Source organism: Colletotrichum paranaense (genome assembly GCF_030867605.1).
Source record: "Colletotrichum paranaense strain IMI 384185 chromosome Unknown Scaffold_2.1, whole genome shotgun sequence".
NCBI classification, from domain to species: domain Eukaryota; kingdom Fungi; phylum Ascomycota; class Sordariomycetes; order Glomerellales; family Glomerellaceae; genus Colletotrichum; species Colletotrichum paranaense.
The window spans coordinates 821300-848612 of NW_026848960.1; the positions used below are offsets into that span (position 1 = coordinate 821300).

General features: G+C 52.2%; 9 protein-coding genes across 9 annotated transcripts; 7 read left to right on the forward strand and 2 right to left on the reverse strand.

The window, feature by feature from the left end:
• Positions 1 to 2424: 2424 nt before the first annotated feature.
• On the forward strand, positions 2425 to 3406 carry CPAR01_02155 (uncharacterized protein; the record flags this gene model as incomplete). The annotated part of the gene is made up of 2 exons (XM_060486443.1): positions 2425 to 2451; positions 2621 to 3406. The coding sequence occupies 2 exons, from the start codon at positions 2425 to 2427 to the stop codon at positions 3404 to 3406; spliced, it is 813 nt and encodes a 270-aa protein (XP_060353771.1).
• A 1823-nt stretch (positions 3407 to 5229) lies between these two features.
• Positions 5230 to 5799, forward strand: CPAR01_02156 (extracellular serine-rich protein; the record flags this gene model as incomplete). The annotated part of the gene is made up of 1 exon (XM_060486444.1): positions 5230 to 5799. One exon carries the CDS (start codon positions 5230 to 5232, stop codon positions 5797 to 5799), a length of 570 nt encoding a protein of 189 aa, XP_060353772.1.
• Positions 5800 to 6724: 925 nt separating this feature from the next.
• Positions 6725 to 9803, forward strand: CPAR01_02157 (arabinofuranosidase; the record flags this gene model as incomplete). Its single annotated transcript, XM_060486445.1, has 3 exons — positions 6725 to 8330; positions 8388 to 8500; positions 8937 to 9803. 3 exons carry the CDS (start codon positions 6725 to 6727, stop codon positions 9801 to 9803), a joined length of 2586 nt encoding a protein of 861 aa, XP_060353773.1.
• An 838-nt stretch (positions 9804 to 10641) lies between these two features.
• CPAR01_02158 (proline oxidase) lies at positions 10642 to 13514 on the forward strand (the record flags this gene model as incomplete). The annotated part of the gene is made up of 4 exons (XM_060486446.1): positions 10642 to 11234; positions 11299 to 12076; positions 12541 to 12598; positions 12661 to 13514. The coding sequence occupies 4 exons, from the start codon at positions 10642 to 10644 to the stop codon at positions 13512 to 13514; spliced, it is 2283 nt and encodes a 760-aa protein (XP_060353774.1).
• Positions 13515 to 13641: 127 nt separating this feature from the next.
• Positions 13642 to 14565, reverse strand: CPAR01_02159 (uncharacterized protein; the record flags this gene model as incomplete). Its single annotated transcript, XM_060486447.1, has 2 exons — positions 13642 to 14365; positions 14426 to 14565. The coding sequence occupies 2 exons, from the start codon at positions 14563 to 14565 to the stop codon at positions 13642 to 13644; spliced, it is 864 nt and encodes a 287-aa protein (XP_060353775.1).
• Positions 14566 to 15379: 814 nt separating this feature from the next.
• Positions 15380 to 17317, forward strand: CPAR01_02160 (1-pyrroline-5-carboxylate dehydrogenase; the record flags this gene model as incomplete). The annotated part of the gene is made up of 4 exons (XM_060486448.1): positions 15380 to 15529; positions 15591 to 16063; positions 16119 to 17068; positions 17145 to 17317. The coding sequence occupies 4 exons, from the start codon at positions 15380 to 15382 to the stop codon at positions 17315 to 17317; spliced, it is 1746 nt and encodes a 581-aa protein (XP_060353776.1).
• Positions 17318 to 18432: 1115 nt separating this feature from the next.
• Positions 18433 to 19804, forward strand: CPAR01_02161 (uncharacterized protein; the record flags this gene model as incomplete). Its single annotated transcript, XM_060486449.1, has 2 exons — positions 18433 to 18642; positions 18704 to 19804. The coding sequence occupies 2 exons, from the start codon at positions 18433 to 18435 to the stop codon at positions 19802 to 19804; spliced, it is 1311 nt and encodes a 436-aa protein (XP_060353777.1).
• A 386-nt stretch (positions 19805 to 20190) lies between these two features.
• On the reverse strand, positions 20191 to 22370 carry CPAR01_02162 (uncharacterized protein; the record flags this gene model as incomplete). Its single annotated transcript, XM_060486450.1, has 6 exons — positions 20191 to 20684; positions 20756 to 20939; positions 20995 to 21170; positions 21231 to 21504; positions 21561 to 22102; positions 22163 to 22370. The coding sequence occupies 6 exons, from the start codon at positions 22368 to 22370 to the stop codon at positions 20191 to 20193; spliced, it is 1878 nt and encodes a 625-aa protein (XP_060353778.1).
• A 3075-nt stretch (positions 22371 to 25445) lies between these two features.
• CPAR01_02163 (transmembrane amino acid transporter) lies at positions 25446 to 27132 on the forward strand (the record flags this gene model as incomplete). The annotated part of the gene is made up of 5 exons (XM_060486451.1): positions 25446 to 25589; positions 25665 to 25926; positions 25985 to 26176; positions 26240 to 26631; positions 26698 to 27132. 5 exons carry the CDS (start codon positions 25446 to 25448, stop codon positions 27130 to 27132), a joined length of 1425 nt encoding a protein of 474 aa, XP_060353779.1.
• Between the last annotated feature and the right edge of the window lie 181 nt (positions 27133 to 27313).

Genomic DNA, 27313 nt, shown 5'->3' on the forward strand with positions numbered 1-27313 from the left:
AAGGAACATCCCGTTCGGCAAGCTTACGTACCTCATGCAACCCCCCTTCCAGTCTTTGGAAGAGGCTGCATTTACGTGTATTTTTCCCCAGCAAAACTTGCAACACTGTCACCAAACACGAGGAAACTCTGAGTGTGGCTTGGCCAACAGAAAAAGTCCCATCAAACAGCTCCACGGAAACGGCGGCGATCGTGGAGCCATGCATACTTCGTAAAATCACCTGGCCGTCAACCTTGTCTCTCCATCTACTCTGCGCAATCATTTCGCTCTTCGCATTCACAATTTTGACTTCTGCGCCATTACTTCTAGTGGTGTAGACGAACGGTAGTCTGTAGAAATCAGGTTACCTTTGAGGCTTAGTCCGGAATCCGGCAACCGCTCAGCTGTTTTCGGACTTGACCGGGGTCTCGCTTTCGGTTCGTCTTGGCGTCTGCAGTGGATCTCTACCGTCGTTCCGCGCTGCCGGAACCTTTTTGCGGCTGCACTGGCGATGGGAACAGCGGGAGGCGGGAACGTCCTGTCGGTATCGCGAACGAGGCAGACTGGGCGGCGGACTTGGCTCAACTTTGGAAGTCGAGATAAGCCTTTGCGTGACTGCGTTGTCAAACTCAATCGCTTGACCTGAACATGGGATGTTATTTTGTTGTTCGTGATGGCGTGGCTGTGGTCGCCTTGTTCGACATTGAGTTTTCTTGTCAATATCGGTGAATGCTACTGTCACCACGTGGTGCGCTGCCATTACAAGATGACGCAAAAGCACACGATATGTAGTCATTTGCTGTGTACATCGCGACTAGGATACTCGTTTTCGTTCCCAGGCGCCTACATCTTTGAGAATCTTCACTCTTCAACGACTGTGCAAAATACACGTCAGATTCCGTGCAAGTTTCGGTCCACGCATGGGGATAGTGACGACCTCTTGGTCGTTCCGCTGCAATGCTCTCCAAATCCGAGACAAACGCTGAAATGGGTATCGGCGGCTGATTTAAAAGTGTTGGACGGCAGTTCATTTCTATTTTAGGCCAATTGAAAAGTAGTCTCCATAGCCTAGAATTTGTACTAGATTCTGTACAGAGTACTTGACAAAGTTTATCGTCACTTGATTGCTCACTAGCAGATACACGTATTTCTGGGGGCGGGTCTACTCCGAGACCCCAATACGTGGAACCCGGGTACTAGGGCCGCCAGACATTGCAAATCTTTATTTCCTCTACCAAGTCCCTTTTCTAGATTTGCTGACCTAAAAGACCTAGAGACTTGCTGACTCGACATTTCCAGCATTTGATGTCTGTAGCCAACTGCGCATTATCTTCCTGTAATCGTAAGATGCTAGTCTGTCAGACGAGTCATTGTGAAGAACACGTCCACAGCCCACTAGGTACGTTTATACATGGATTCCTCACGTTCTCTTGGTTGAAAAACGGTCGAAGCGTACAAGCATGATTAGATTTTCAACGTCATGCATGTATGCTGAATGACTCGGTGATGGCAGGAGAATCAGAAAATTTCTGTTGGGCCCCAAGTAAAAGGAAAAGTCTTCACCTGGTGCAGATTTTTCGTTCTCTGTCATACTATCTCATTATAACAAGCCCATGAGTAGAATCTATACGTGTTGCGAGGGGACATGAGAATAGGTCGATCTTAAGAACTTCGAAATTTGCGATGTGAATTTATGCGAGGGTTTCAGCTCATAACAGTGCCCGAGGCTCCAACCCAACCTTTAGCACAACCAGATTGGCAGTGCCCAAGGACAGCACTTCGAATTCAGTGATAGTTCGAACTCAATCTGGAGTATTCATCAATCTCTATCTTTGAGAAATGGGCTCTGCGTGTAGGCTATCTGTCGTCTGCGGTGTTCCATGAACATTCTCGACTCGACTTCCCTTTCGGAGGTCAATCTACTTTGAGAGTAGCCAGATGACTAGGTATTTCAAATGATTATTGTCTTTAAGAATTATTCACATGCATCCATCCTGGAGAAACCATACTAAATTACTTGAATCTCGCACAAGCTTTATATCAAACGTTCTAGACCAGGTAGTGCAACAATGGGTTGGGGAAGTTGATCCTACGACGGGACTAGCTAGTAGAGCAACTGTGATATCGAGCCTAGGGGGAATGAAGATGAACCCTGGAGAACCGTGGCCAGTGAAGGAGTAGGTACCTGAACTTGGTCTTTGCTACTCTCAATGCTGTCCCTTCCTTCAAGGTCGCGAACCTCCCGCCAGTCCACGTGAGTCCCCACTATTTGGAAATCGCATGTGACAGAATGCTGAAACCACCATCTTCACGTGAGCAGGTCATCCAAAACGCATTTGTGCAATTGGAAAACGACTTGCATGCAAAAAGAGAAAGTTTGAGAGCTGGAATACTGATGCTCTAAGGAGATACCTCTGAGCGTTTAAGCTCGTCTCGCCCCATGTTATGAACTTACCCGATCCCGACGTCACTGTGCGTGTGGCAGCAGATCAACCCCGCCACGCAGCAGGGATGTCGCGAAAACATGAAAAACAGAAAAAGCAATAAGCGAATGATGTCAGTACCTCCCTCACTATGGCTGCTGCTCGCCCAACTTTCCTTGACTTCTTCGATATCGAATAATTCCAAAACCTTGCAATAGTCCGCAAGCAAATCCTACCCAGGGACTGTCAGACCTGCACGACTCGCTACCGAAATCTGGCAAGTAATCGACAGCATCCCTTCCTTCACCTTGTTCATTGCACTGTTTCGTCCCGACCGTACGGCACAGCACAGCGCAACTCCACACTTCATCCCACCTCAGCATTCCATTCCCCGAGCTCCAGCCTCAAGCGTCCAAAAGCTCCTCTTCGAGCAACCTCGCACGGCCACCGACGCCACACTTCACATAATGTCTTCCCCACCAACACCACCCGACGAGAAGCAGACGGAAGAACAAAAGCAGACTCAAAAAGAAAAGGTTCTCGCCCAAGCGACCGCCAAGCTCGAAGAGGCACAGAAAGAGACCGAAGCCGCGCAGGCGCTCCGCGAGCGGGCCGAGGCGACCGAGGACCCGGAGGAGAAGAAGAAGATACTCGCCGAGGCGGCGGAGCACGAGAAAAAGGCACAGGGGTCGGCTAAGCAGTCGAAACGGCTGCAGAGCGGCGTGTGGCAGGGCGGCATCGGTGGCGCGGGCATCGGAGCCGGACTTGGTACGGGACTGGGCGCCGGGGTGGGTACGTTGGTGGGGGCTGTTGTCGGTGGTGTCACAGCTATACCTACGACAGGGCTCGGGCTATTGGTTGGCGCTGGAACGGGTGCGATACACGGGCCTTGGTATAAACTGGAACAGGAGAAGAAGGAGGCTGAGGAGGCCGAGGCGGATGGGGAGGATGGGGAAAAGTCCGAGGATGGAGAAGGAGCTGAGAAGGCCGTCAAGGCCGGGTGAAACCTAGACCGCGGTCGTGTTTCCTCGTGTCTTGTCCTGTTTGTTTGGCGACGATACCGTCTGACGAGAGCTGTATGATATACGGTTGCCAGCTTTTGCCTGTGGGATGCGATGGGTGATCATGGCTAACGACCGAAAACGACCATTGCATATAGCCTTGCTTTCAGTTTTCTTTTCCTTTCTGTCATTCTTCTTTCCATTATACCTAGCATAGCAACACGATCTTGGGTTTTTTTGGGGTTTAGATTTTCAAAAAGAGGTATAGGAAAACACGAACTATACGTATGGGCTTATGCGGACGGCCTAGAAACTTCCTAACTTAGGTGTCAATACTCGCAGTGAAGTCCATAGCCTCATGCTATTCTCGGAAGCGAGATTGTTCATGCTGTTGATTGGCTCCAGGCAAGTCACACATTAGGCGCAAGGTCTTGGTGATCAAGGACAGCTGGAGGTTAGCAGCCTACTGAAGGACGTATCTCTGAACTCGAGCATTTTGGAGGTAGGCCATATGATTGATCGCTGCCGAAATATGTTAAAGAGAGAATTCTTGTTGAGACGCCGACAAGCTAAATCGATCCTTCGGCCAAAAAAGGTCTATCCATAGGTGTAAGGTAGCTTACGTTGCTCTAATCGTGTCATTTGGGGATATGCAGAGTCCTGGTTTCTGTCGCGGACCGTCTTCCGTCTTCCGTCTTCCGTCATCGGGCTCAAGCTCTCTAACTCTTTGAGACGCGTATAGGCATCGAGAAGCCCTTCTTTTCTGCTTCCGCTGATGCCTAGTTCAGGCTATGAAGTATTGACGGGGTTTTCCACTTTGCTAGGCGCCACCGTACAAGTGGATAGTAAGGGTCAACTGCGCTCATTCCAAATATCAAGATGGGGCATCTAGGCTGTGATTCTGATTGAACCGGGATGAAGTGATCTGAATCTCAGTCCGGAAACGGAACGAAGGTATCGTGAATATCAAACACCTATTTTCGGCATCGCAGGATTTTCCATCGTCCTAGGTTCGGAGGGAGCTAGAGCAAAAGGAGGGATACCAATATATTCAGGGTTAGTCCGCATGGCAAAGTCATGCACATATACCACGTTTATCAATCACCACTTGGCTAGCTTGGAATTGGTAATGGAGTTTAAAATTAGACGCGGACAGCGTTCATCTCAGCATCGGGGCGGCGTTTGCTGGCAGCCTACGAGCGAGCTCAGCCCCCGGCTATTAACGACCTTAGCTTCTGCGATATGTGCCGCACACGCATAGGTCAGACGCCAATTCCACTGTCAGCACGTTCTTTGTCCGCAGCTGCGCGGCAACGGACCACTCACGTCGCGTTCCTCGTTCGTCTGAGTGAGATTCTAGCGCCAACAAAGGATCTAGTGCCGGTTGGCAGCCCCCCTCCGGATCACCGCCGTCCCGGGTCTGCGTGCCAGGCGGTACATGACAGATGAGGAAACTTCTTTCGGAGAGCTAGCGTTGTTCACGCGAAGGAAGCTGGGAGATGAGCTTCCCCCAGTCGGAGGAGGCGGGTCGTGTAGGTGGAAGAGGATGCTTCCGTAGGGCTGTACAATAACGCCGTCAGCTGGTCACGATGACCAAAGACCCAAAGCAATAGCTTCGCACGACGCTGTAAATTATATATAATAAGAAGATGTCGCTGTCGATTAGAGTATTTGTTCTCTCATCATCACACATTCGCACAAATAACCAAACCAACCTTCCAACTTTTCCTATCTTCTTTCCTATCTTTCCTTATTTCCTAGAGTCTTCTCTCTCGCTACGCATCCGAGTTCTCTTCCACACATCCAAAATCACGGATCCAGACAAAATGTTCTCCATCAAGACCTTCTCCACTGTCCTCCTGGCCGCCGCCGCCACCGTCTCCGCCGCTCCCACCAACACCGCCGGCACCAAGACCCCGACCCGCACCTACGAGCTCACAGGCGTCACCCACTCCGTCGTCGCCGGCCTCGGCGGCCTCCGCTTCGACCCGGACAACGTCGTCGCCGAGGTCGGTGACATCGTCGAGTGGCACTACCTGCCCCGCAACCACTCCGTCGCCGAGTCCAACTTTGGCAACCCGTGCAATCCCCTGGCCGACGGCTCCTCCTTCTTCTCCGGCTTCAACTTCTTCACTCCAGAGGGCCAGTCCGCCAACGTTTTCCAAATCGTCGTCGAGGACAAGAAGCCCATCTGGTACTACTGCGCCCAGAACGCCGGCCAGCACTGCAAGAACGGCATGGTCGGCGTCATCAACCAGAACTTTGACAGCCCCGACTTCACTCTCGCCAAGCACAAGGCTTTGGCTGCGCAGAAGGGCGATGCTGTCATTCCTCCTGTTCAGCAGGGTGGCTTTGTCATCCCCAACCCGAACCCCCTTGGAGGCTTCAAGCTCTAAACATATGGTCTATCGATGATTAGGCCATTTGATTGCGGGAGCTATTGGGCTGTCATGGCGGTAATTGCATGTGCATTGAGCGGGTTGCATGGTACGGTCAAAAGGGAATTGCATCTGGCGGCGTTCAATTTTGGGAAATTTGAGCTATCTTTGTCTTACAACCTTCGATTCTTAGCTTACTTCAGATATATATCATTCTATAACACTCATTCACTCTCTTGATTCCATCAATCCCTGCGCATTCATGAACATCGAAAGCTTTTGAACACGAAATGTGGCTACAAAAGGATATTGTACTGTGAGTATGGTTCCCCTAGATGGCATGTTTCAAAAGTCGTAGACACCTCGTACAGTCGCTCATCACGGGGAACAAAATGAAGACAGAATGAAAGTGTCCCAAAAGTAGGTCTAAAATGCTTTATGTTTATTCGACTTGGCAACCATCGCTAACTCCGCGATTATCCCCTGAAAGGTGTCAGCCGCTTGCATACGCTAGGCACTCTTGTTTATAAGCGACTTTGTCGGATAGATCAAGACTATGAATACGACGGTATCATCGGGAAAAGAGCCGAAGACGACGGGTAATTTGTGCGGGGTTCAAGACGATAGACAAACCACATATGAACGCTCAACCCCGCCCTAGGATACCTTAATCACCCAAGATGGCATCAAAATCAGACCATTGAATTGGTGGAAGAAATGCAGTGAAATTGCTAAGAAATCGTTCTCGGGTTCGCCCACAATTATGCCACAAGCAGAACTCTGTGCATTGCCGACAGTGCGTAATCGCTAAGATGCACCTTGGTTGAAAAAAAGACTTGATACAAAAGGCGACTTAACGCCCAGGGCTACTCAATCAAACTCGAAGTGCTGCGAGACAAGATCCGACATCTTCAGATTGATCACGTTCGTCTCAGATCTCCCAATGCGACTCTTCAGCCTCGTCTGGCTGTCAATCGTCACACTGGCGGCCCAAAGCCAGTCTCAGGAGGTCAACAAAACCTTCAACAACCCGATCCTCCCAGGTTGGAACTCTGATCCTAGCTGCACTTTTGTCAAGGAATATGATAACACGTTCTTCTGTACTGTCTCCTCCTTTCTGGCTTTCCCGGGTGTTCCCGTATACGCCAGCAAGGACTTGGTAAATTGGAGACTTGCCAGCAATGCTTTGACGCGACCGGAGCAAGTGCCGGAACTCTACCGGAACTCGGGACAGAATGAGGGTATTTGGGCGTCTACAATCAGGTTCCGCAACGGAACATTCTACCTCGTCACATCGTACGTCTCTTGGTATGAAGGGTGGGGCCCCAAGATCTTACTCTTCACAACCACCGACCCATACGATGATGCCTCGTGGACAGGCCCCCTTCGCGTCGAGAATCCGGCAAACGATATTGACCCGGACATCTTCTGGGACAACAACAAGGTGTACATGTCGGTGGCTGCCGGTATCTACATTAGCGAAATCGATCTTTCGACGGGCGCGGCAAAGGAGCCTATCAAAGTCTGGAACGGCACCGGGGATCGCAACCCCGAGGGGCCGCATTTGTATCGCAAAGATGACTACTATCATCTGCTGATTGGAGAGGGTGGAACGGAAACAAATCACTCTGTAACGATTGCTCGAGCGAAAGAGTTGGCAGGACCGTACGAAGGAGCTCCGCACAACCCTATTCTAACGGCCAAGAATACCGACTTTTATTTTCAGACGGTGGGACACGCTGACCTCTTCCAAGACGCCTCCGGGAATTGGTGGGGTGTCGCGCTGGCAACTAGGTCAGGTCCCGAGTGGGAGATCTACCCAATGGGGCGCGAGACTGTTCTCTTTGCCGTCAAATGGGAGGATGGGGGTTGGCCAGTACTCGACGAGGTACTTGGTGTAATGGATGGACCTTTGCCTCCCACGAACAGAGATATCCCCGGCAATGGTCATTGGATCAACGAACCTGATGTTGTCGACTTTACGCCGGGCTCGGAGATTCCTAGGCATCTTATCTTTTGGCGTCCACCAAAGACAGATCTGTTCAGAGTCTCACCGGAGGGGCATGCCAACACGCTGCAGATATCCCCTTCACCTGTCAACCTTTCAGCAACACCAGAATTTAACCCAGAAAGAGATGGTCTCGGATTCATCGCACGCAAACAGAGTGCTACGCTGTTCAACTACACCGTCGACGTCTCATTCCAGCCAAAAGTTGAAAACGAGGAAGCCGGCATTTCGGTCTTCTTGACCCAATTCCAGCACATAGATTTAGGCATTGTGAACTTGCCAGCTTGCTCCAACCAGTCGCTTGTTCCGAAGTTCCGATTCAAGGTCGAGGCCTCAGGAAAGCCCAACATCACCGTTCCTGAGATAGCTCTCGTGACAGTGCCCAAAGCCTGGAGATCGGAGCCGATAAAGCTCTCCGTATCTGCTATCAGCGACTCAAAGTATGTTTTCGGCGCAGCTCCGGCTTCTCGCCCAGAAGACTATCTGGAAGTTGGGTCGGCGAATGCGTTGATCGTTTCTGGAGGCAGTGGCCCGTTCACCGGTAAGCCCCCTAACTCAGTCCATTGAAGTTCTGATGATTGACATGGCGATCCTGTAGGCACCATTGTCGGGGCGTATGCTACTAACAATGGGGGTGATGGGATGACGCCCGCATACTTCAGTCGGTGGAGGTATACTCCTGTGGCACAAAAGATCAACCACGATACTCTTGTACCGGCGACTTAGAAATTCGGGTTTGACATCAAAGCCATCACTTATCCTAGTCTGGCGAATAATCACGCATTCCACTTGCACTCGATAAAGAGATTCTTGCCAATATTACACTTGATCTTCAAGCCTTAAGCTCCCTTCAAATACTAAGTTCCAGTAGGAGTTCTATTGATTTGGGTGGGCGTTGTAGCAGCGGCGGTAATCCGGAGATATTTGCCGAAGTGAACGGCTTTGAAGTGGATACCAGCAGTAAGAGCCGGCCGAGACCTCCATATTTCCGGCTGTCTGCTGTAAAGTAACACGTCATCAGAGGGGTCGCATCATTTCCATCATCAGTAGAACTTTACCATCGCCACATAAGATACACATAATACCTCATCAACAAAACAAGCTAGAGAACGCTGAGCCACAGTCATCTGGCATATTGTAACTCTAGTTCAACTTCGTGCTACTTGGCAACATGTCAAATGTGGACACATCAATCGGCGCGCGTACCACGGGTGCCGCAGCCGACTTCGCAGCAAAGCACTCGGAAGAGCACCCATTGAAGCTCTACGGCGGCTGGTTCTGCCCCTTTGTCCAGCGATCATGGATCGTCCTCCACGAAAAACAGATTCCCCACCAGTACATCGAGATTAACCCGTACAAGAAGGATCCCGAGTTCCTAAAGATGAACCCTCGGGGGCTGGTCCCGACCTTGGCCGTTCCCGTGGATGTGAAGGGCAACGAGCAACGACCGCTCTACGACAGCACTGTGGTTTCCGAGTACCTTGAGGAAGCATATGCCGGGAACAACTATGGGCCGCACCTTCTCCCGGAGGCGGCGTATGATCGTGCGAGGTGCCGGTTGTGGATCGATCACATCAACTCTCGCGTCGTGCCGGCATTTTACAAATTTATTCAGCACACTCCAGAGAAGGAGTACAGCATCGAAAAAGCACGTGATGAGTTCTTGGGTCACATCAAAACTTTGACTGCACAGATGGATTCTGAAGGTCCCTGGTTCTTGGGAAAGACATTCAGTCTCGTGGACGTGATGATAGCCCCTTGGGCCATGCGTCTGTTCCTATTCGATCATTACAAGCCAGGAGGACTTGGGATCCCCTCTGAAGGGGAAGGCGGCGATGATGAAGCGGTATGGAAGAGGTGGAGGCAATGGTACGATGCTATCAAAGAGAGGCAAAGCGTAAAGGATACGCTAAGTGACGGTGATGCCTATATTGAGGTGTACAAACGGTACGCTGAGGACAAGACCAACTCGGGGGTGGGACAGGCAACAAGAGGTGGAGGAAAGTTGCCTTGAGGAGATCTCTCTGATCAACAGCGACTATACAACCCGCCACTATCTGCCCCATATGGTCAAGGTAGCCGGCGGTATTTGTATAGACCCCTCAACGGAGCGAATGCCGGGCTTATACCAATCCCTTGGTTTCGATTTTCCGACAATGCATCTCGACAATGCATCTGCAACTAGTCATTAACTGATCACTAGACCATTTCACTTAGTCAAAGGAATCAAGGGGTGCTCCGTAATAGGACCTAGGCCGAATCCCCGCGATGCTCGTATCACTCGGCGCATTTTTCGTACCTGCCACCCGTTGCCCCGACTTAGACTATCATCGGCCCCCTCTCCGACTCAACCCATCCGGATTCGAAACCGACCAGTCGCTCAAAGATCCGTCCACCCCCACAAACATGACCCAAAACAATCGGATTCCAAGGCCGGTTTTGGTTTCAGCGAACCTTCAATCTAGCCCGTCATCACGGACCCCCGAGATGTGCCACCGGAAGCGCACACTGCATGCACACCTATCTTTGTCACCTCGTGACAGCCAGACATGAATGCCTGTGCTATCTTACCCCGCGTTGTTAAGCGGGGTATCGATAAGCTGGCATCGGAATCCACGTGGCTGTGTGTCTATTGAGTTTCCAAAGGAGTATACGCATTCTGACACTTCCGATGTCGTTGGGAGCGTCTGATGGATCAGCTATGCGTTGGTGTGTAGGAAAGGGAACTGGTACGGCTCACCAGGATGGACCACGATGTGCCACATGCCACATCATAAAGGCAATGCGTCCGCTCTAGTAGATACTATTGAGTTCAAGTCAGAATAATCATCATCACATCAGTAATTCTCACCATGAAGCCTTCATACTGCAAATCCTCCCTCACGGCAGGAAAGCCTGTTAGCCGCCATGTCACAACCGCATTCTCAAAGACGACTAGACCAAGGTCACTCTCTACAGCACCCCTAGTTGCAGACAAGGCGACTGGTATTGTCACACCTTCTACTTTGGCAGCTCTGCCCACACCAGTCCTTATGAGGTCTCTTTTGGTCTCTGCCATCTCCTCAAAGCCTATGCTCCTCGGCCCTTCACTCGCAGCGCTATCATTCTTCACAAGACCAAACAGAGGATTCTTCACAGATGTCGACAGAAACCCTGTTCTTCACTCTTTGCTCAAGAGCGTTTTTTACAAGCAGTTCTGTGCGGGAGAGACACCAAAGGAGACGCAAGAGACCATGCGGCACCTGAGATTTATGGGTTTCCGCGGTACAATCCTAACATACGCGAAAGAAACAATTTTTGATGCAAAGACGAACGTGGAGCACGGCTTGGGTATCGAGTCGGAGGATCTGACAAAAGGTGGTCTCGATTCTACCATCGAGTCCTGGAGGCAGGGTGTTTTGGAGACTGTCGATCTACTTGGTGATGGCGATCAGCTTGCTCTCAAGTAAGCTAAAATCACCTACACGACTTATGATACCTGACAATTTGCTAACATCGCCAACTCGCAGACTTACAGGAGCCGGCCCTCGTGTCACAGAGGCTTTTGCCGCAAGGCAGCTGCCTCCCCAACAAATGATGCAAGCCCTCGAAGAAGTGAGCCAAAGATGCAAAGACCGTGGCGTGAGACTCCTCCTTGACGCCGAGTCTCAACACTTCCAATGGGGCATCTTCCTTGCAGGCATGGAACTGATGCGCAAATTCAACCGCGACGGCTACGCTACGATTTACAACACTTACCAGGCATATCTCAAGAGCACTCCGACCACCCTGGCCAAGCACCTGGAGATGGCCAACCAAGAAGGCTTCACGCACGGCCTGAAGCTAGTCAGAGGCGCCTACATGGGCTCCGACGAGCGGTCCCTGATTCACGACACAAAGAAGGATACTGATAACGCCTACAACAGCATCGCGCAGGGTGCCCTTAGACGGCACATTGGAGAATATGGAGCCCCGGGCGGCAAGCCGTTCCCCTCGCTCAACCTCTTCCTGGCGAGTCACAACAAGGAGAGCGTGGTCACGGCGCACAAGCTCCACCAGCAGAGGCTAAAGGAAGGACTCCCGACGGTGCCGGTTGGTTTCGCGCAGCTGCAGGGCATGTCGGACGAGGTCAGCTTCTCGCTGCTGGCGCTCAAGGAGGAGGGGAGCCAAGACCCTTCGCCGCAGGTGTGGAAGTGCTCGACGTGGGGCAGCATGGGCGAGTGCGTGGCGTATCTTTTGCGGAGGGCGGTGGAGAACCGGGATGCCGTTTCCAGGACGGTGGACGAGTATGCGGCGCTCAAGGCGGAGGTGGGCAGGAGACTGCGGTCTAGATTCTTCCGGTCTCGGACTGTTGGCTAAAGATAGCAAATCGATCTTTCTTCGTTAATCGTTAATCTTATCTGACATGTGTGGGTCTCTCGTGATATGTTCCGAGTAAAGAGACTCAGAGAGAGAGAGAGTGCCGTGACTCCGTGAGGTCGATGTTGTGTCGGATGGCCTCCCGTATATCAACCCCACTTGATTAGCTTCGTGGCGGGGGATCTCCCGTCCAGCGCCGGTGTGAGGGGTAGCTACTAGGACCAGGGTAGCTTTATCGCACTCGATTCACATCAAGATAGTAGGAGGAGGGGCATTTCTTCAGTTCAACTCAGAGCAATCGGCCGAAAAAAAGTATTGGACAAACAACAACTTCAACCAAGCGAGAATTAGCCCAGATTCCTCTCAACCCCCAGCCTCTCATCAGCCGGCAAACAGTACACATCTCACATTAGACCACAAGAGTCAACATGGAAGCATTCAAGGATGTCAAGTTGTGCATTTTGGGTTGTGGTAAGTTACTATCATATGAGATTGATCGTTCGAACTACCTATGCTAATCAACCGGTACATAGGTAACCTAGGAATTCCCATTCTGAAATCACTGCTGGAAGACAACACCCTCCCCATCACTCAATTCATCGCATGTGTTCGAAGCGAAAAGTCTGAAGAGGCCCTAAAGACACGCTTCTCCAGTGCAGGAGACAAGCTCGTGGTTTCAAGGGGCGACAACATTGCGGCCTTGCAAAAATCGGATGTTGTAGTGCTAGGAGTGGACCCCGCGGATGTCGAAGAAGTTCTGTCCAAGCCGGGTACGAAAGAGGCTTTGAAAGACAAGCTTCTGATCAGCGTAGCCGCCGGCTGGACTCGAGGCAAGCTAGAAGCTACGATATACGGAAGCGAGACGACATCCGAGAACACAGAGGACCGGGCTTGGGTCGTTCGGACGCTCCCCAACATTGCGGCTATGGTCTCTCAGTCCCTTACTGCGATCGAGATCTCGGAGCCATCAGTGCCAGCCAAGTACATGGAGCTCACCGAAGCCATCTTCAATAAGATTGGCAAGACGGTGAAGATTGCGCCGAAGCTGATGAACGCTACGACCGCCGTGGGAGGATCTACGCCAGCCTTCTTTGCAGTCATCGCAGATGCTCTCATCGATGCTTCCGTTGCCGTCGGTGTTCCAAGGGATCTTGCACAGACTATGATCTTCCAGTCCATGCTGGGTAGCGCGACGCTCATGCAGAACGGTCTGCAACCAGGCAGCCTGAGAGATCAAGGAACATCACCGGAAGGGTGCACAATCGGAGGCCTGATGGTCTTGGAGGAAGGGGCTGTAAGAGGGCACCTTGGAAAGGCTTTGAGAGAGGCTGTGACAGTCGCTCGTCTCATGGGTAGCGATCCTCACCCCAATGATACCAGGCATTAGTTTAGAGGTCGGACTACCTATTATACAAAAGTTGCATCTTCACACATCGCGATTCACGACTGAGAAATGTGATTGGCACTGCAGAATGCTTTCAATGCTATTATCTCCTCTATTTTCTAACCAATTGCTATGTGTATGCTGAAAACCATTGCTGGAAGAAAGTTCGCAACTCCAAATTTGCCAAACACCCAATACCAAACGCCGGTATAATTCTCACACATCGCATCACGATCGTCGACGGCATGTGCTCCCGCGTCCGCGCAACTCGATTAGAGAACGGTAGCCTGCTTTGCCTCTCGTAATAGTCCAGCGCAATCAGATGAATCGGCGATGCCACGACTTGCGACAGCACGGGAACCGTCAGCTGCGTGATTGTTGCCTTGGCATGTGGGGAAGACGTGACAGAGTCCGGGATTGCTGCCGATATCCAGTTCGGGAGCGTAAACGACCCAAAGATGGTGACAGCGTCTCTGACGAGGAACGTCGCCGTCGCGGCTCTGGGAAGCTTGCGTGGGGCCGCCGCCACCACTGCCTTTCCCACCTCGGGAGCGGCGCCGGAGGAGGAACCAAAGATCTCTGCGAAGCGGAGGTCCTTCCACACCCCGAGGGGTACGTTGACGAGAAACGTGGAGGCAAAGGTAGCTGTGCTCGCTGCGGCAGCTGCACCGTCGAACCTCTCGGCCACGGTGGTGGCGGCGTTGGCTGTGACGTAGGTTGCTGCGTACAGGGTCCAGACGATCCCGAGGGGCCGGGCGAAGAAGAAGCCGCGGGGTCGACGGATGGCGGAGCGTAGTTGGGCGTGGAGCCCTCGGATGAGGGGCCGCCCTGTTGTTGTCCGCTCGACTACCGCTCTGCAAGCGGTTTTTGTTTAGTCAATGAAATTCCAAGGGTCCTGGGCAGATTTATCTTACCGATCTAGGATTGTGATTGCCGGAGAGATGAGGATTGCGGAGATGGTGCCAGCCGCGAGGTCACCCGCCAAGTTTCCCCAGACGGAACATGGTTTGTGGTCGTTGTGTTCCAGACCTTGTTGAGTCTCGAGCCGAGTCATTCTCACAAGCGTTTTGGGTAGGAGAGCGCAGATAGTCTTCCATGCTTGGTAGACGTGGCTAACGCCTTACTTATCTCTATTCTACACCCATTGCATACCCACAACTCCGCTAATTGAGACAGATGTGCTTCGGATGGCCCGTGATAGATAGCCATTTCCTGGATTTAACAGCATTGTGACTGCTTCAAACTTGTCTTCCAAGTAAGTTGTGAAAGCTGAGCCCCACAACTAATGTTATCGATTTGTCTTCGCCATGACGCCGCATTTCCCAAAATTTATCAATCAGAACCCATGGCTGTAGCAGCGTAATCGGACTTGTCTCCGTGAAGCCATCGTCGACTACGTAGAACCACCATGTATCAAGATAGGACTCTAACCGCGATGGAGCACGGGAACAGACGCCGCCGGATGCAACTGTCAAAGACCCCCAACCTCCGATTTTGCGGGGAAATGCACCATGACTCCGCACCGGCGGGGGCCCTGCATGTAGATATCGGCAGGGCGTCCGCAACCCCTCCGCTCCGGGATCTACCCCCGTCCGATCTCGGCATGATTGTGAAGATGACATCGATTGTGACCTTGATTGGTTCACGATGCCATATAGCTATCGGGAGCTTGACCGGCCTAGTGCAGCAGCCATTGTCAAATAAGACGATGAGACTGCGAAGCTGTCATATGATCTCAAGCAGTATCAGCAAGCTCTCCTCATCAAAAGCACAGGTTCATCACCCATAATCACCCCATCGACACTCAAGACGAAATCTTCGTGTATCATTTTCTATCTTTGAGCTTTATACCCATACAATCAGTCAGAATGCAAGTCCACAGCGTCATGAGGTCTGCGAGACCAGTTGGATCTCTGAGATCAGGATTGCGCCCTACCACAGCCCCGGTCGCTCTTACACAAAGAAGGACGAAGGCGACTGCGCCATTCAGACTTCCCGACCCCAGAAACGAGCCCAACGTGAGTCGTAAACCGAATCTGAGGAGGTACGCTCAGGGATTGGCTAATGATCATTTTGCAGCCCACATACACAAAGAACTCTCCCGAGCGCGCAAAGCTCGAGGAGGCCCTCAAGAAGCTGCGCACCCAGCTGCCCGCCAAGAGCGACCTTTTCTTCGGCGGCCAGACCCAAGTCGCGGCCAAGTCTTTCGACACCGTTCTTCCCTCCGAGCACAAGACCAAGTTCTCCAACTTCCCCCTCGCATCCAAGGAGCAGGTTTCGTCAGCAATTGAGTCGGCGCTGGAGGCAAAGGAGAGCTGGCAGAACACCCCCTTCGTTGACCGGGCTGCCATCTTCCAAAAGGCGGCAGAGCTCGCCGTGACCAAATACCGCTATGAGCTCATTGCGGCGACCATGCTCGGCCAGGGCAAGAACATGTGGCAGGGAGAGATTGACGCGGCTGCCGAGTTGGCCGACTTCTTCAGACTCAACTGCAACTTCGCGGCAGAGATTCTCGAGAAGCAGCCCACCCGTGGCTCTGACGGCATGTGGAGGTATGTGGATCAAGCGATGACTTTCAATGAATTTGATACTGACAAAAACGTTCAGTCGCCTGGAATGGCGTCCTCTGGAGGGTTTTGTCTACGCCATCTCCCCCTTCAACTTCACTGCCATTGGCGGTAACCTCATTTCCGGCCCCGCGCTGATGGGCAACGTTGTCGTCTGGAAGCCTTCGCCCAGCAACATCTACGCCAGCCAGATCCTCTACAACATCCTCCTCGAGGCGGGTCTGCCCCCCAACGTCATTCAGTTCGTCCCCGGCGACGCCGAGGAAGTAACTGACGTTGTCCTTAACCACCGCGAATTCGCCGGCCTCAACTTCGTCGGCTCCTCCGACGTCTTCCGCTCCCTGTACGCCAGAATCGGCGAGGGCATCGGCAAGAAGACCTACCGCGAGTTCCCCCGTGTCGTCGGCGAGACTAGCGGCAAGAACTTCCACCTCATCCACCCGACCGCTGACATCGAGCACGCCGTCAACCACACTATCCGCGGCGCCTTCGAGTACCAGGGCCAGAAGTGTTCCGCCACCTCCCGCGTCTACCTCCCTGAGTCTAAGGCCGAGGAGTTCATCTCCAGCTTGAAGTCCAAGGTCGAGGAGATTACTATTGGAAGCCCCGACGGCAAGCTAGATGCCTTCATGGGCCCCGTCATCCACGAACGCTCCTTCAACAAGATCAAGAACATTATCGACGAGAGCAATAAGGATTCTTCCCTTAAGCTGGTGGTCGGCGGCACCTACGACGGCTCCGACGGATACTACGTCAACCCCACCGTCTACGTGGCCGACTCTCCGGACCACCGCCTCTTCAACGAGGAGATCTTCGGCCCCGTCCTGGCCATCTCCACCTACCCCGATGCCGAGTGGTCCTCCACTCTGAAGAAGGTCGACCAGAGCGGAGGCGGCTTCGCCCTGACCGGCGCCGTTTTCGCCAACGACAGACGCGCCATCCGCGAGGCCGAGGATGCCCTGCGCTACTCTGCAGGCAACTTCTACATCAGTGAGTTTACCCATGTTCCCTTCCCCACCACTAACGTCAATGTGTATCCATTTGCTAACTCCAAACCCTCTCCCAGACTGTAAGACCACCGCTGCCCTGATCGGCCAGCAGTCCTTCGGCGGTGCCCGCGCCAGTGGCACCAACGACAAGGCAGGAAGCGCAGACGTCATGCGTCGCTTCGTCAGCCCCAGATTGATCAAGGAGGAGTTCTTCCCTCAGACTGAGTTCCTGTACCCTAGCAACAAATAAGTGCAGTGTGTGGGATACCGAATGGGTCGCGGTCACGGTTGCATGCAAAATGGCGCATTGTGTAATTTAGGGATAGTCAAAAAATGAAGAAATTTTACATCCACCCCATTTGTTGAACATCAAGAGTCCTGCCGCAAATTCGCAAATTGCGCAAAGTAGCGAAGCTACCCTTGTCAAACACCAACCTTGCATCTTAGTATCGTCCTGGACGCAAATACTCTGATTCATTCGAGCAGGTACGGAGACTTGAAGCAACTATCGTCCCACTTGCCAGAGGTGAATTGCCTGGGCGGCGCCGAAGAATTGGTGCCCTTGGTTTGCTCCATTTCCTGTGGGCTTAAGAAGTGACGTAACATGCAGACTGAGTGTTACGGGAATCACCACAGCGGTAATTTGGTCTTACAGAATGGGAATCACATACTTGCAAGTCTACTACCTACACAGTACATACATATCACGCGTCAGTTCTACCAGCGATAGGAAAACCAGGAACGTGTTCCTTGAAACCTTGTGATATCGCTATCGCAAACCATACTCTCGTCTTTTACGTCTTGATCTCGTTGCCGAACATTACTACGCAATCATGAAAGCTTGTGGCTGGGCGGTAAGATGACCGGCTGGATGGCCGGCGTGTTGGTAAAGTTCCACCCGAGTCAGTTTGACCAATCAAGCGAAGGTTGACCACCGGGTCAGCTCCCGATGTCTCTTGGACAGATATCGGCTCACCATCCGCCTTGATAGCCCAGGAATAGAGCCACGCCTCTTGTGCCGCAAACAAGTTCCAGGCCATTCGAGTTGCCCGGCCGTGAACAGAGTAACACGGCATTGATTCCACCACGGCCACCACCCCGCTCGGCGCGGCTACGCTAACCAACTACCCCATGATGGAGATGGTGCCATGAGTATCTCCAGTATCTTGGATCCGAAGCCGGGGCAAGGGCCCGAAGCCAGCCGGTCCTGGGAAAGATCACGGAAGGTCATATACGACTGCTTGAAGATAACATACTTCAATGGCTAGTAGTGCTGCTCAAGGGCCCTGTATTCATACTGAATCAACAGTGCTTTCATTCGCACAATCCCGTCCTTAATCTCCGCCTTAGCCTCCAACCATCATCATGGGTGTCAGTAAATCCGACCCAATCATCATTGTGGGCGCCGGTGCCTTTGGTCTATCTACGGCCTACCACCTGTCTTTGGCTGGCTACACGGACATTTCCGTTTTCGACAAGCACGAGCAAATACCTCCCAGGGACTCTGCTGCCAACGATATCAACAAGATCTTCAGGGCTGAGTACGAAGACCCTTTCTACACAAATCTCACTATAGTAAGTTAAACCCCAGTGAGCTGCCTTATCTACTAGGGAAAGCCTCTCTGACTTGCAACAGGAAGCTGCGAAAGCGTGGCAAACGCCTCTTTTCGCACCCTCATTTCACCGGGTAGGGTTTCTTCATTGCGTCTCGGCCAACGCCCCTGAGCGGGCCGCCGAGACTCTGCACAGGTTCCAGAAGGCCTCAGAAGACCACCCCCTTCTCGCAAAGTACGTGGTGCCCATCAAGGGTGGCCAGGACATCAACTACAATGTCTGGCAGTACGGAGAAGGCCCGTGTTCCGGCTGGAAGGGCTACCTTAACAAGTTTGACGGATATGTCCACTCTGGCAATGCCCTGATCGCCCTTTACAACGCTACCCGGGTACGGGGCGTAAAGTTCTTCCTCGGGCAGCACGGTGGCGTACAGGAGATTGTGTACCAGAACACCGGTGCCGGCCGGAAGGCAACCGGCATTAGGACGCAGACTGGCAGTCAGATTTCGGCGAAGCTCGTGATTGTCGCTACTGGCGCGGCAGCGGCGAGACTTGTTCCAGAGTGCGGCAAGCAGGTCGTTGCCAAGTCTTGGTCTGTCGCTCACGTCGAGCTGACAGACGACGAGACGTCTGCGCTCCGTGGTATCCCCGTCACCTATGCGCGCGACCTCGGTTTCTACTTCGAGCCGGATCCGAAGACCAACCTGCTCAAGCTGTGCCCCATGGGCGGAGGATACGTCAACACGGATCCCAAGACGGGAATCTCACTCCCGCCGGCGTATGAGGAGAGCCAGTTTATGCCGCCGCACGATCAGGCCAAGGTGCGGCAGCTGCTGGCGGAAACGCTCCCGGCACTCAAGGACCGTCCGCTTGTCAAGCAGACCATCTGCTGGTTTGCTGACACGGCTGATTCGGACTTCATCATCGATTACGTCCCCAAGTCGAGTGACTCCGTGGTGCTCATGTCTGGTGACTCGGGTCACGCCGCGAAGCTGATCCCGCTTGTGGGTGATTGGGTCAAGAACCTTTTGGAGGCTCCCGACAACAAGCAGCCGGTCCCAAGGTGGCGTTGGAAGGAACCTCAGGAGAAGGAGGCAGGGAAGTGGGGTGATACCGTCAGCTGGCGCCTCGGAAACACTGAGGAGTTTGCAAAGATCCGCCAGGCCAGGACGTCAAAGTTGTAGATTATCTATCCACATAGCATTGTCTTATCATTCATGAATCATGTCTATCTCAGAGGGATCCCTTGAAGTTGATATCTGATTCTGTAAAGAGCTGAGAAGACGGGGCTTACATCAGTTATGTCTGTTGAAAGTAAACAGACCGGCTTCCTCTCCGAGTTGTCCGTCGTAGTCGACAGGCCCCATCCTCGGAGTTCGGTCCTGTGATAGTGAAAGACGAATGTCAAACTAGGAAGTTCGGACTGGCTACCGGTCATATTAGCTGTGATCAGAGGTCGCTTGGACTTGTGGGCAAGTATGAGCTTCGAAGCAAAAGCAAGTACATGTACATTCGGCAGAGTTCCAGAATGGGAGACAACGCCGCCATGACTTTGACAGGTCTTCTTGATCTACCAAATGCTATGTTCCACTATCGTCTGAGACATCCACTCTGAATCTTCCTGTTCAATAGAGTTGGCCATATCCAGTAATTGCGCCATAGTCAGCCCGCTATCATAAGCCATCTCATCCATGTTCCCCGGGATAGAAGAAGAGTAGCTCTCGTGCTGTGAGTGTTCCGAGGCCATGGCCGAGACCACCGTGTCTTGGGGACTCGTGTCATCCGGGGGCTGCGTTTGGCGCCCCTCGCCTACTAGAGTCGTCTGCTCAGAGGCATGTGAAGGCCAAGGTGTAAGTCGCTGTAGCATGTTCTCAAGCTGCTGTAGTTCAAATTTGCGGTACTTGGCGATCCCGTTCCCGGCCATGATCATCTCGTCCAGAACGGAGTAGACTTTCTCCAGAGACGGGTCGAGGCACTCAAAGCATTGTGGGTCGATTGCGGGTCCTAGTAGTAGACTGCTAGCAGACACGAAACTGGCTTCCAAGTCGAATGGAAGAAATGTTTCTGCAAAATGCGAAGTTAGCCTGGTTTATGTAAAAGAACGTGATTTTCAATCAATCTTGGAGATGGCTTACCCAGCAACCCCTGAGATTGCAAACAGTCTAGGATCGAAACCATTTGTTGAGAAGAATCGATACACATCTGAATCAAATTTCTGACCGTCTGCGAAGACCCCAATAGCTCTGTGCATTTACTCTGTGATTCAAAACGAATTTTCAGAAAACAGAAAAGCAGCGGTCTGGTTGCAAGAACAATGCACTGCAGCCACGTTAGTTCGTTCTCAGTGCTCTTCTGACAATCGAAGTAGACATACCTGATGATGTAGTAAATGCAAATGGGCAGATGTTCTTGAAATGCAGCTAGTATCCCTTTCCAGAGGCAGTGCAAATGATTGTTGGAGCTCATCAGCAATCTCAGCCACGCTGGCAAGCACTTCTTTAGTGCCAAGCATGAACTTGTTGTTGAGTCTTCCGTCGAGACCGTAGACCTCTGGTTGGTATCGCTGTTAGCTCAATCTCTCTAGGCGGAGTTTGACTAAGGGTCACATACTCCTATTGATACTCCCAATAACCTTTGACAGTTTGATACGCATTCGCAGCGCGGCTGTCCTCTGAACTGAACCAGAGTAAGTTGGAAGTTGGCAGAGCACATAATCATCATGTATTGAAGGCGGCATGCCAAACAATGATGTGATCTCGCGGTCAAGGATGTGTACAGTCCACCATAACCTCCGACATCTTTCCACATATGCCTCTCCTAGTTGCTGGATAGGCATGTCTGTGTGCATTCCCTCTCCAAGGGCTATGCGAAGTGCTTGGCCGATCTAGTATCCCGTCATCAGTATAGTTCATTATAGTAAGGAAGAAAGAGGTAACTTACATAGTTGTATGAACAATGTCTGAAGTCGATGCATTGCGTGTAGAGAGCAATGCAACACATGATCTCGGTTGATAGGACATGGTTCTTCAGCAAAACACTGAAGTCTGGAAGCAGTTGCATAGCCTTGACAAAGAAGTCATGGCCAGGTGGTCTGCTCCCCCTGTTGGTCTTGGTCGTGAAGGCTTTTCCGAAAGAAAGAATGAGCAAGAAATGAATGAACCACGGATCGGTAGGATCGGGTCTAGGATTAGGGTCAGAATAAAAGCTGTACAGAGACTTCATAAACGTTTCTTCGTCAAAGAGGTGGAACATCTGGCCGCAGTGGAACTTGACGGCGTTGACCAGGTAGATGGCATAGTCCTGTGTCGGAAGGGCTGGCATCTCGGGGGCTTCGCTGGCTCTGTAGCCATCCCAATCGAGGACGTACGTCGTGCCATCGAAGAGAAGAGCATTAGACGGCAATGGGGTCTTGTGGACGTATTGATGTGTGATGTTGAGGACTCGTCGGGTGAAAGACCAGTTGGATGACGTCCCCAGGTAGACTATCCTCTTGTTAGGCTTCATTGCTATCAAAGTGATGAGCTACAGTATAGGTGACTTACATAGCCTTCCATTTGGTGCCGATGTGTACTCTGACTGTCCAGTGGACAGAGGGTTGATGAGGTTCGACGCGACAGGATCTATTGGTGCTTTAGGCCGAGTCTCCTGACTTTCCTTTTCATGCGTACCATCTGCAATGATCGGACCACTTGATTCATCCCTCATGGGCAAATCGCCGTCACTCTCATCTCCTACTGTCAGCTCAGACATGTTCTCTGCAATGCAAAGTAAGGATAATTAGGGACAACCAACTGTTTCCTGCTTTATCGGGACGCTGGCCGCCCTCGACTGACACTTGGGCTGGTTCATTGGTGCTTCGGCTCCGCTCCCACCGTTCAATTCTCTGTTGAAGGTCGATGATGTAGCTAGAACACGGATGGTGAGCCGGACTTCTGCCTAGATCTAATCGTTGGTAGGAAAGGCCAGGCCCGATTACTTACCCTCTGGTGACGACGATTCTTTGATCCCTTTCGTCAAAGGTGCAAGACTGTTTGCGCTTGCCACATGCATCGCACGGCTGAGATCCTGAGCACTTGATTTTCTGTCGACGACAACGCACACAGCTAGATATCCAAGTGTGTTAGTCGTACACAACCGCGGCAAATTGACAAGGGAGGGAGGATGTGGTTGGCTCGGACAAACTTACGCATTCGACGACCGCTTGGATACCTTGTTTCGGCCGGCCCCAGGTTCCATTTCACTGTTTAGGAAGGCTTATACTCGAGCTACCAGGTAGAGAATAGAGCAATTAGACAGGCATAAAAGGGTTGTCAGTGTTCTTTGGCTGCGGAAATCGCGTGCTCTGCTGTATGGTCCCGGCGAGCCTTAACTGTGATGTGACGTTTTTTTGCTGAAGGAGAACGCGGGGTAGTGGTCCTGGTGGAACCGGATTGATGGGGCTCTGGGCTCTCGGGCCAGGGGGGCACGGCTTATCTGCATCTATCTTAGTCTCGGGGAAATGTCACAAGATGGCACCGGTGATAAGTAGGCGTTCGGTTTCTGTACGGATACTAAGTAGTAGCTAAGATATGCAAGAGTTGTAGACTAGGACCGATGCCGGAACGCTGGGCGGCCTGCGGAGGAACTTGGCTACGAGATACCATACTCCATACACATGCCGTGTTGATAGTAGCCGCGTTGGATGAAGGCTAAGGCGTTCCAGAAGGATGCCACATGAGATACACTACAAACTTTGGGAACCTTACATGCCTCCCTCGCATGCATGGTTGCGTCGAGTCGTCGTGTTGTCTTGATAGGTATCTGCCCGTCGGTGGGAATCCCGGGCATCTGCCAATGGGGAACAAGCTCTGCCAGAAGCAGTCTCCTCCATGACTGCAGGGGATACGACGATACAAAGTGACCAAGACGGAAGATTCTACCCATGCTATCAATAGCTCGTGGGTCTCTAGATAGTAAAGCACCGAGAAAGAGGGCTGAAGGCTGTGCCGTGTGTTTCACGCCCGAGAAACTCTGGTCAAGCTTGTCAATTACCTGCTGTCATACCTAATGCTCTGTGCTAGTCGATCAGTAATTACGGGCCTCCCGAATACAAAGCACCTTAGTCTGATGCAGCTTTTGGGGGTCCAAGTGATTGTCGAATGATGGCTAATTTGTCGCCGAAATGCAGGTTTTCCCGCCATCCGAAGAATCTCAAACTCCGTGTCTCTAGGTTCATGGTGGTAGCACTATGGATCCCCAGGAGTTCCAATTGCCAACGGAGTTGATGCAATCGTCATCTCATGTGGTCTTTCCCTCTCCCCATGGGGAAGCGGAAGTCAACCCAACGTCTCGAGGCTTGATTCCCCATCATCAGCAACGTTAGTGCTGCACGCGTGACTAAGAGAAACTCATCGTGAAGTTTGACTTTGGGGAAGGACCATGCTCTGGACTGGAGTCTCGAGTCTCACGCCCTCCATCATGTGCCGGGTTTTGTGGTGGCGCGGTGGCGTGTGCGAGACACGAGAGGACCTTGATTTCGAAGGGGGCAAGTCAACTCGCTGCCATCGGGATGACCTCCCGACTTCGTCAAGATGGGGCGGGAGGTTTACCGGGTGAGCATCCGATGGTGTGAATTTGAAACGGAGGCTCCGCTCGAGCAGGGGTATACGCAGCGAAAGAATCCTTGCTAAGAGGAAGTTGACCGCGAGTCGTGCCGACGGCGCCTCCGCTTGTATGCGCTAGAGCGGGTAAGCGTTCGCGACGGCGCGATTTTGTACGGCAAAAGCGACTTTTTGACTCTGGACAAGGGACGCAAAAGAATTGGCCCATTTCGTGTTACCACAACTGTCCACGATTGCATTTGACTCTTTACGGCGTTTTGCGAAGTTCCGAATGTGCGGATATGGGCCTGGACAACTCTTATCCGGCCTTTCCGTCCGATATCCCATCCCACAGGCGTGCGGCGCGAGGTAGTGGAATGTTGGCTTCCCTCAGCTGAAGATACACAAGATATCAGGTGAAAACATCGACTACAACACCGCGAGCATTAATGATTAGGAAGGAGATATCGGGATGGCACCCGGTTATCCCATGTCGGTCGAGTTATCAACCCTAGTGAGGCATATTTTCCACGCCAACACTTTTTTTGTGCAGACGCGTGCGGTAATACCGCGTGCCGTGGTCTGTACCTAGGCAACTCACCGAGAAATGCCGCGCGAGTCATTTGTCTCCCCCTGAACCCTTGGGAAAGAAATCGTCCCGCTGTGACGTAGGAGCCCCCCGTTGAAAGGCAGTCTGGGGAAAATATGGGGTATGTTCTACCTAACCGGTGCGTAATCTAACTCAAGCGATAGCAGACTATCTGGTACCTCTTGCAGGAGGAAGCCTGTCAGGCTGATAGAGAGGGAAATCTTGGCAGCCCTTGCCGGCTTTTCCTCCTGGCTGGGACTTCGAGGCTGTAGAGAAGGCCGCGCTTGGACTGGTTTTGTACAAAAGCGCATCATTCCCAGTCCCAACTTGGGAATGGGTCTTCTCATCATGCCTCTAAGCTATCAATCTCTCTAGTGAGCTACCAGTTTCGCTTCAGTGTCAATGCATATTAACATTTGCTTGGCCACTCATTCCTCGTCTTGAGCTGTCAACGACTATCACCAACGACAACAACTCTTGACTCTTCAATTTGGTTGTCCTTCCAACTCGGACTCAGTACCTTAGTCTAAAAGATCATCTCGACGACAATTCCCACTTCGCGTGTGACCTGTGTCTCTAAAGACTTTAAAGTCACATTTGTCTGATCGACCGCATACGAGCCAACATCACGTGAAAATATCTTCATCAACTGCCAAGATGACGCAGAAGAACAAGGAGGATGTTGAGGCGTTGGGACCCGTCTCAACACATTCGCAACAAGGCCAGGTCTTGGAAGACCCGAACGCGTCTTACGATGCTGTCTTTGGTGAAATTAAAGAGGGCGGCCCCAACTACCGCAATGTAAGGAGCAATTCGGAAAAACTTTTCGGCTTGGAATGCCTAAGCCTCCATTCGGATGCTAATTTCCTCAATTAGGTTGGTTGGAAAGGAACAGTCGCCTTGATGATGAAGACGCAGATCGGCCTGGGAGTTTTGTCCATTCCCGGTGTCTTTGACGTCCTTGGAATTGTGCCTGGCGTGATTGCTCTGTGCTGCATCGCCGCTATCACCACGTGGTCCGATTACATTGTTGGTGTCTTCAAGCTTCGCCACCCCGAGGTCTACGGTATCGACGATGTTGGACGCCTTCTCTTTGGCCGCGTGGGTCGCGAGTTCTTCGGCATCGTCTTCTGCCTTTGTGAGTTTATCAATCGTTGGAAAGGTAGCTCAGGGACTAACCACTCTCTCCCGATCAGACTGGATCTTCGTTGCCGGCTCTGGTATGCTAGGTGCCTCGATCGCGCTCAACTCGGTTTCCCTTCACGGTGCATGCACGGCTGGCTTCGTCGCCATTGCCGCAGCGATTGGTTTCTGCTTCGGTAGCATCCAGACCCTCGGAAAGATTACCTGGTTCGCCTGGGTCGGTCTCATCTGCATCATGTCTGCCAGTGAGTGCCGCTAAACCCCTTTGGAGGAAAAACCAGATTCAGAAGCTGACCATGCATACGCAGTCTTCACCGTCACCGTTGCCGTGGGTGTACAGGACCGACCGGCTGCCGCTCCCCAGACCGGACACTGGACCTCGGACTACAAGGTCGTCGGAAGCCCGACCTTCGCCCAGGCTTCCTCGGCGCTTTCGACGCTCGTCTTTGCCTTCGCCGGTACTCCTGCCTTCTTCTCCATCGTCTCTGAGATGCGCGATCCTCGCCACTACACTCGCGCTCTGGTCATCTGCCAGGGTGGTGTGACTGCCACCTACATTGCCATCGGATGCGTTGTCTACTACTTCTGCGGTTCTTACGTCGCCTCGCCTGCTCTTGGCTCCGCCGGTGCGACCATGAAGAGAGTCTGCTACGGTCTTGCCTTCCCCGGCTTGATTGTTACCACTACTCTGGTTATCCACGTAAGTAGATTCCAAACTTACAACCCGATTACCAACAAGCATCAATGCTAACGTTTGTGTCCTCAGTTGCCCGCCAAGTACATCTTCATTCGCCTGTTACGTGGATCTCGTCACTTGACCGAGAACACCATGAAGCACTGGGGTATCTGGCTCGCCTGCACTGCAAGCATCGCCATCACCGCCTACGTCATTGCCAGCTCCATTCCCGTCTTTGATGGCCTGGTATCCCTCGTCGGTGCCCTCTTCGGTACTCTGTTGTCTTTCCAGCCCATGGGTTGCATGTGGTTGTACGACCATTGGGCCGAGGGAAAGCTCGAGAAGAGACCTAGATGGATCGCCATGGTCTGCTTCAGCTGCTTCGTTGTTATTAGCGGCACCTTTTTGATGATTGCTGGAGCGTACGGCTCAGTTGTTGGAATCATGGACAGCTACAAGAAGTCTGGTGGATCGGCCGCATTTTCCTGCGCCGACAACTCAAATTCTGTGTCCTCGGCCCATTAAGCCTCATGTTCGCATGATCAAATGGGTTAGGCGAGCAAATTTGTCCGCGGGAGAACGATCCAATTAGACCCACGCGTTTTGAAATATACCCACTAGTTCTATTCCTGGATAATTCGGACCTCAATATGTTGTGACATGCCTGTACGATATCCCGGCTTGGCTGTGGCTTCAATATGTGACT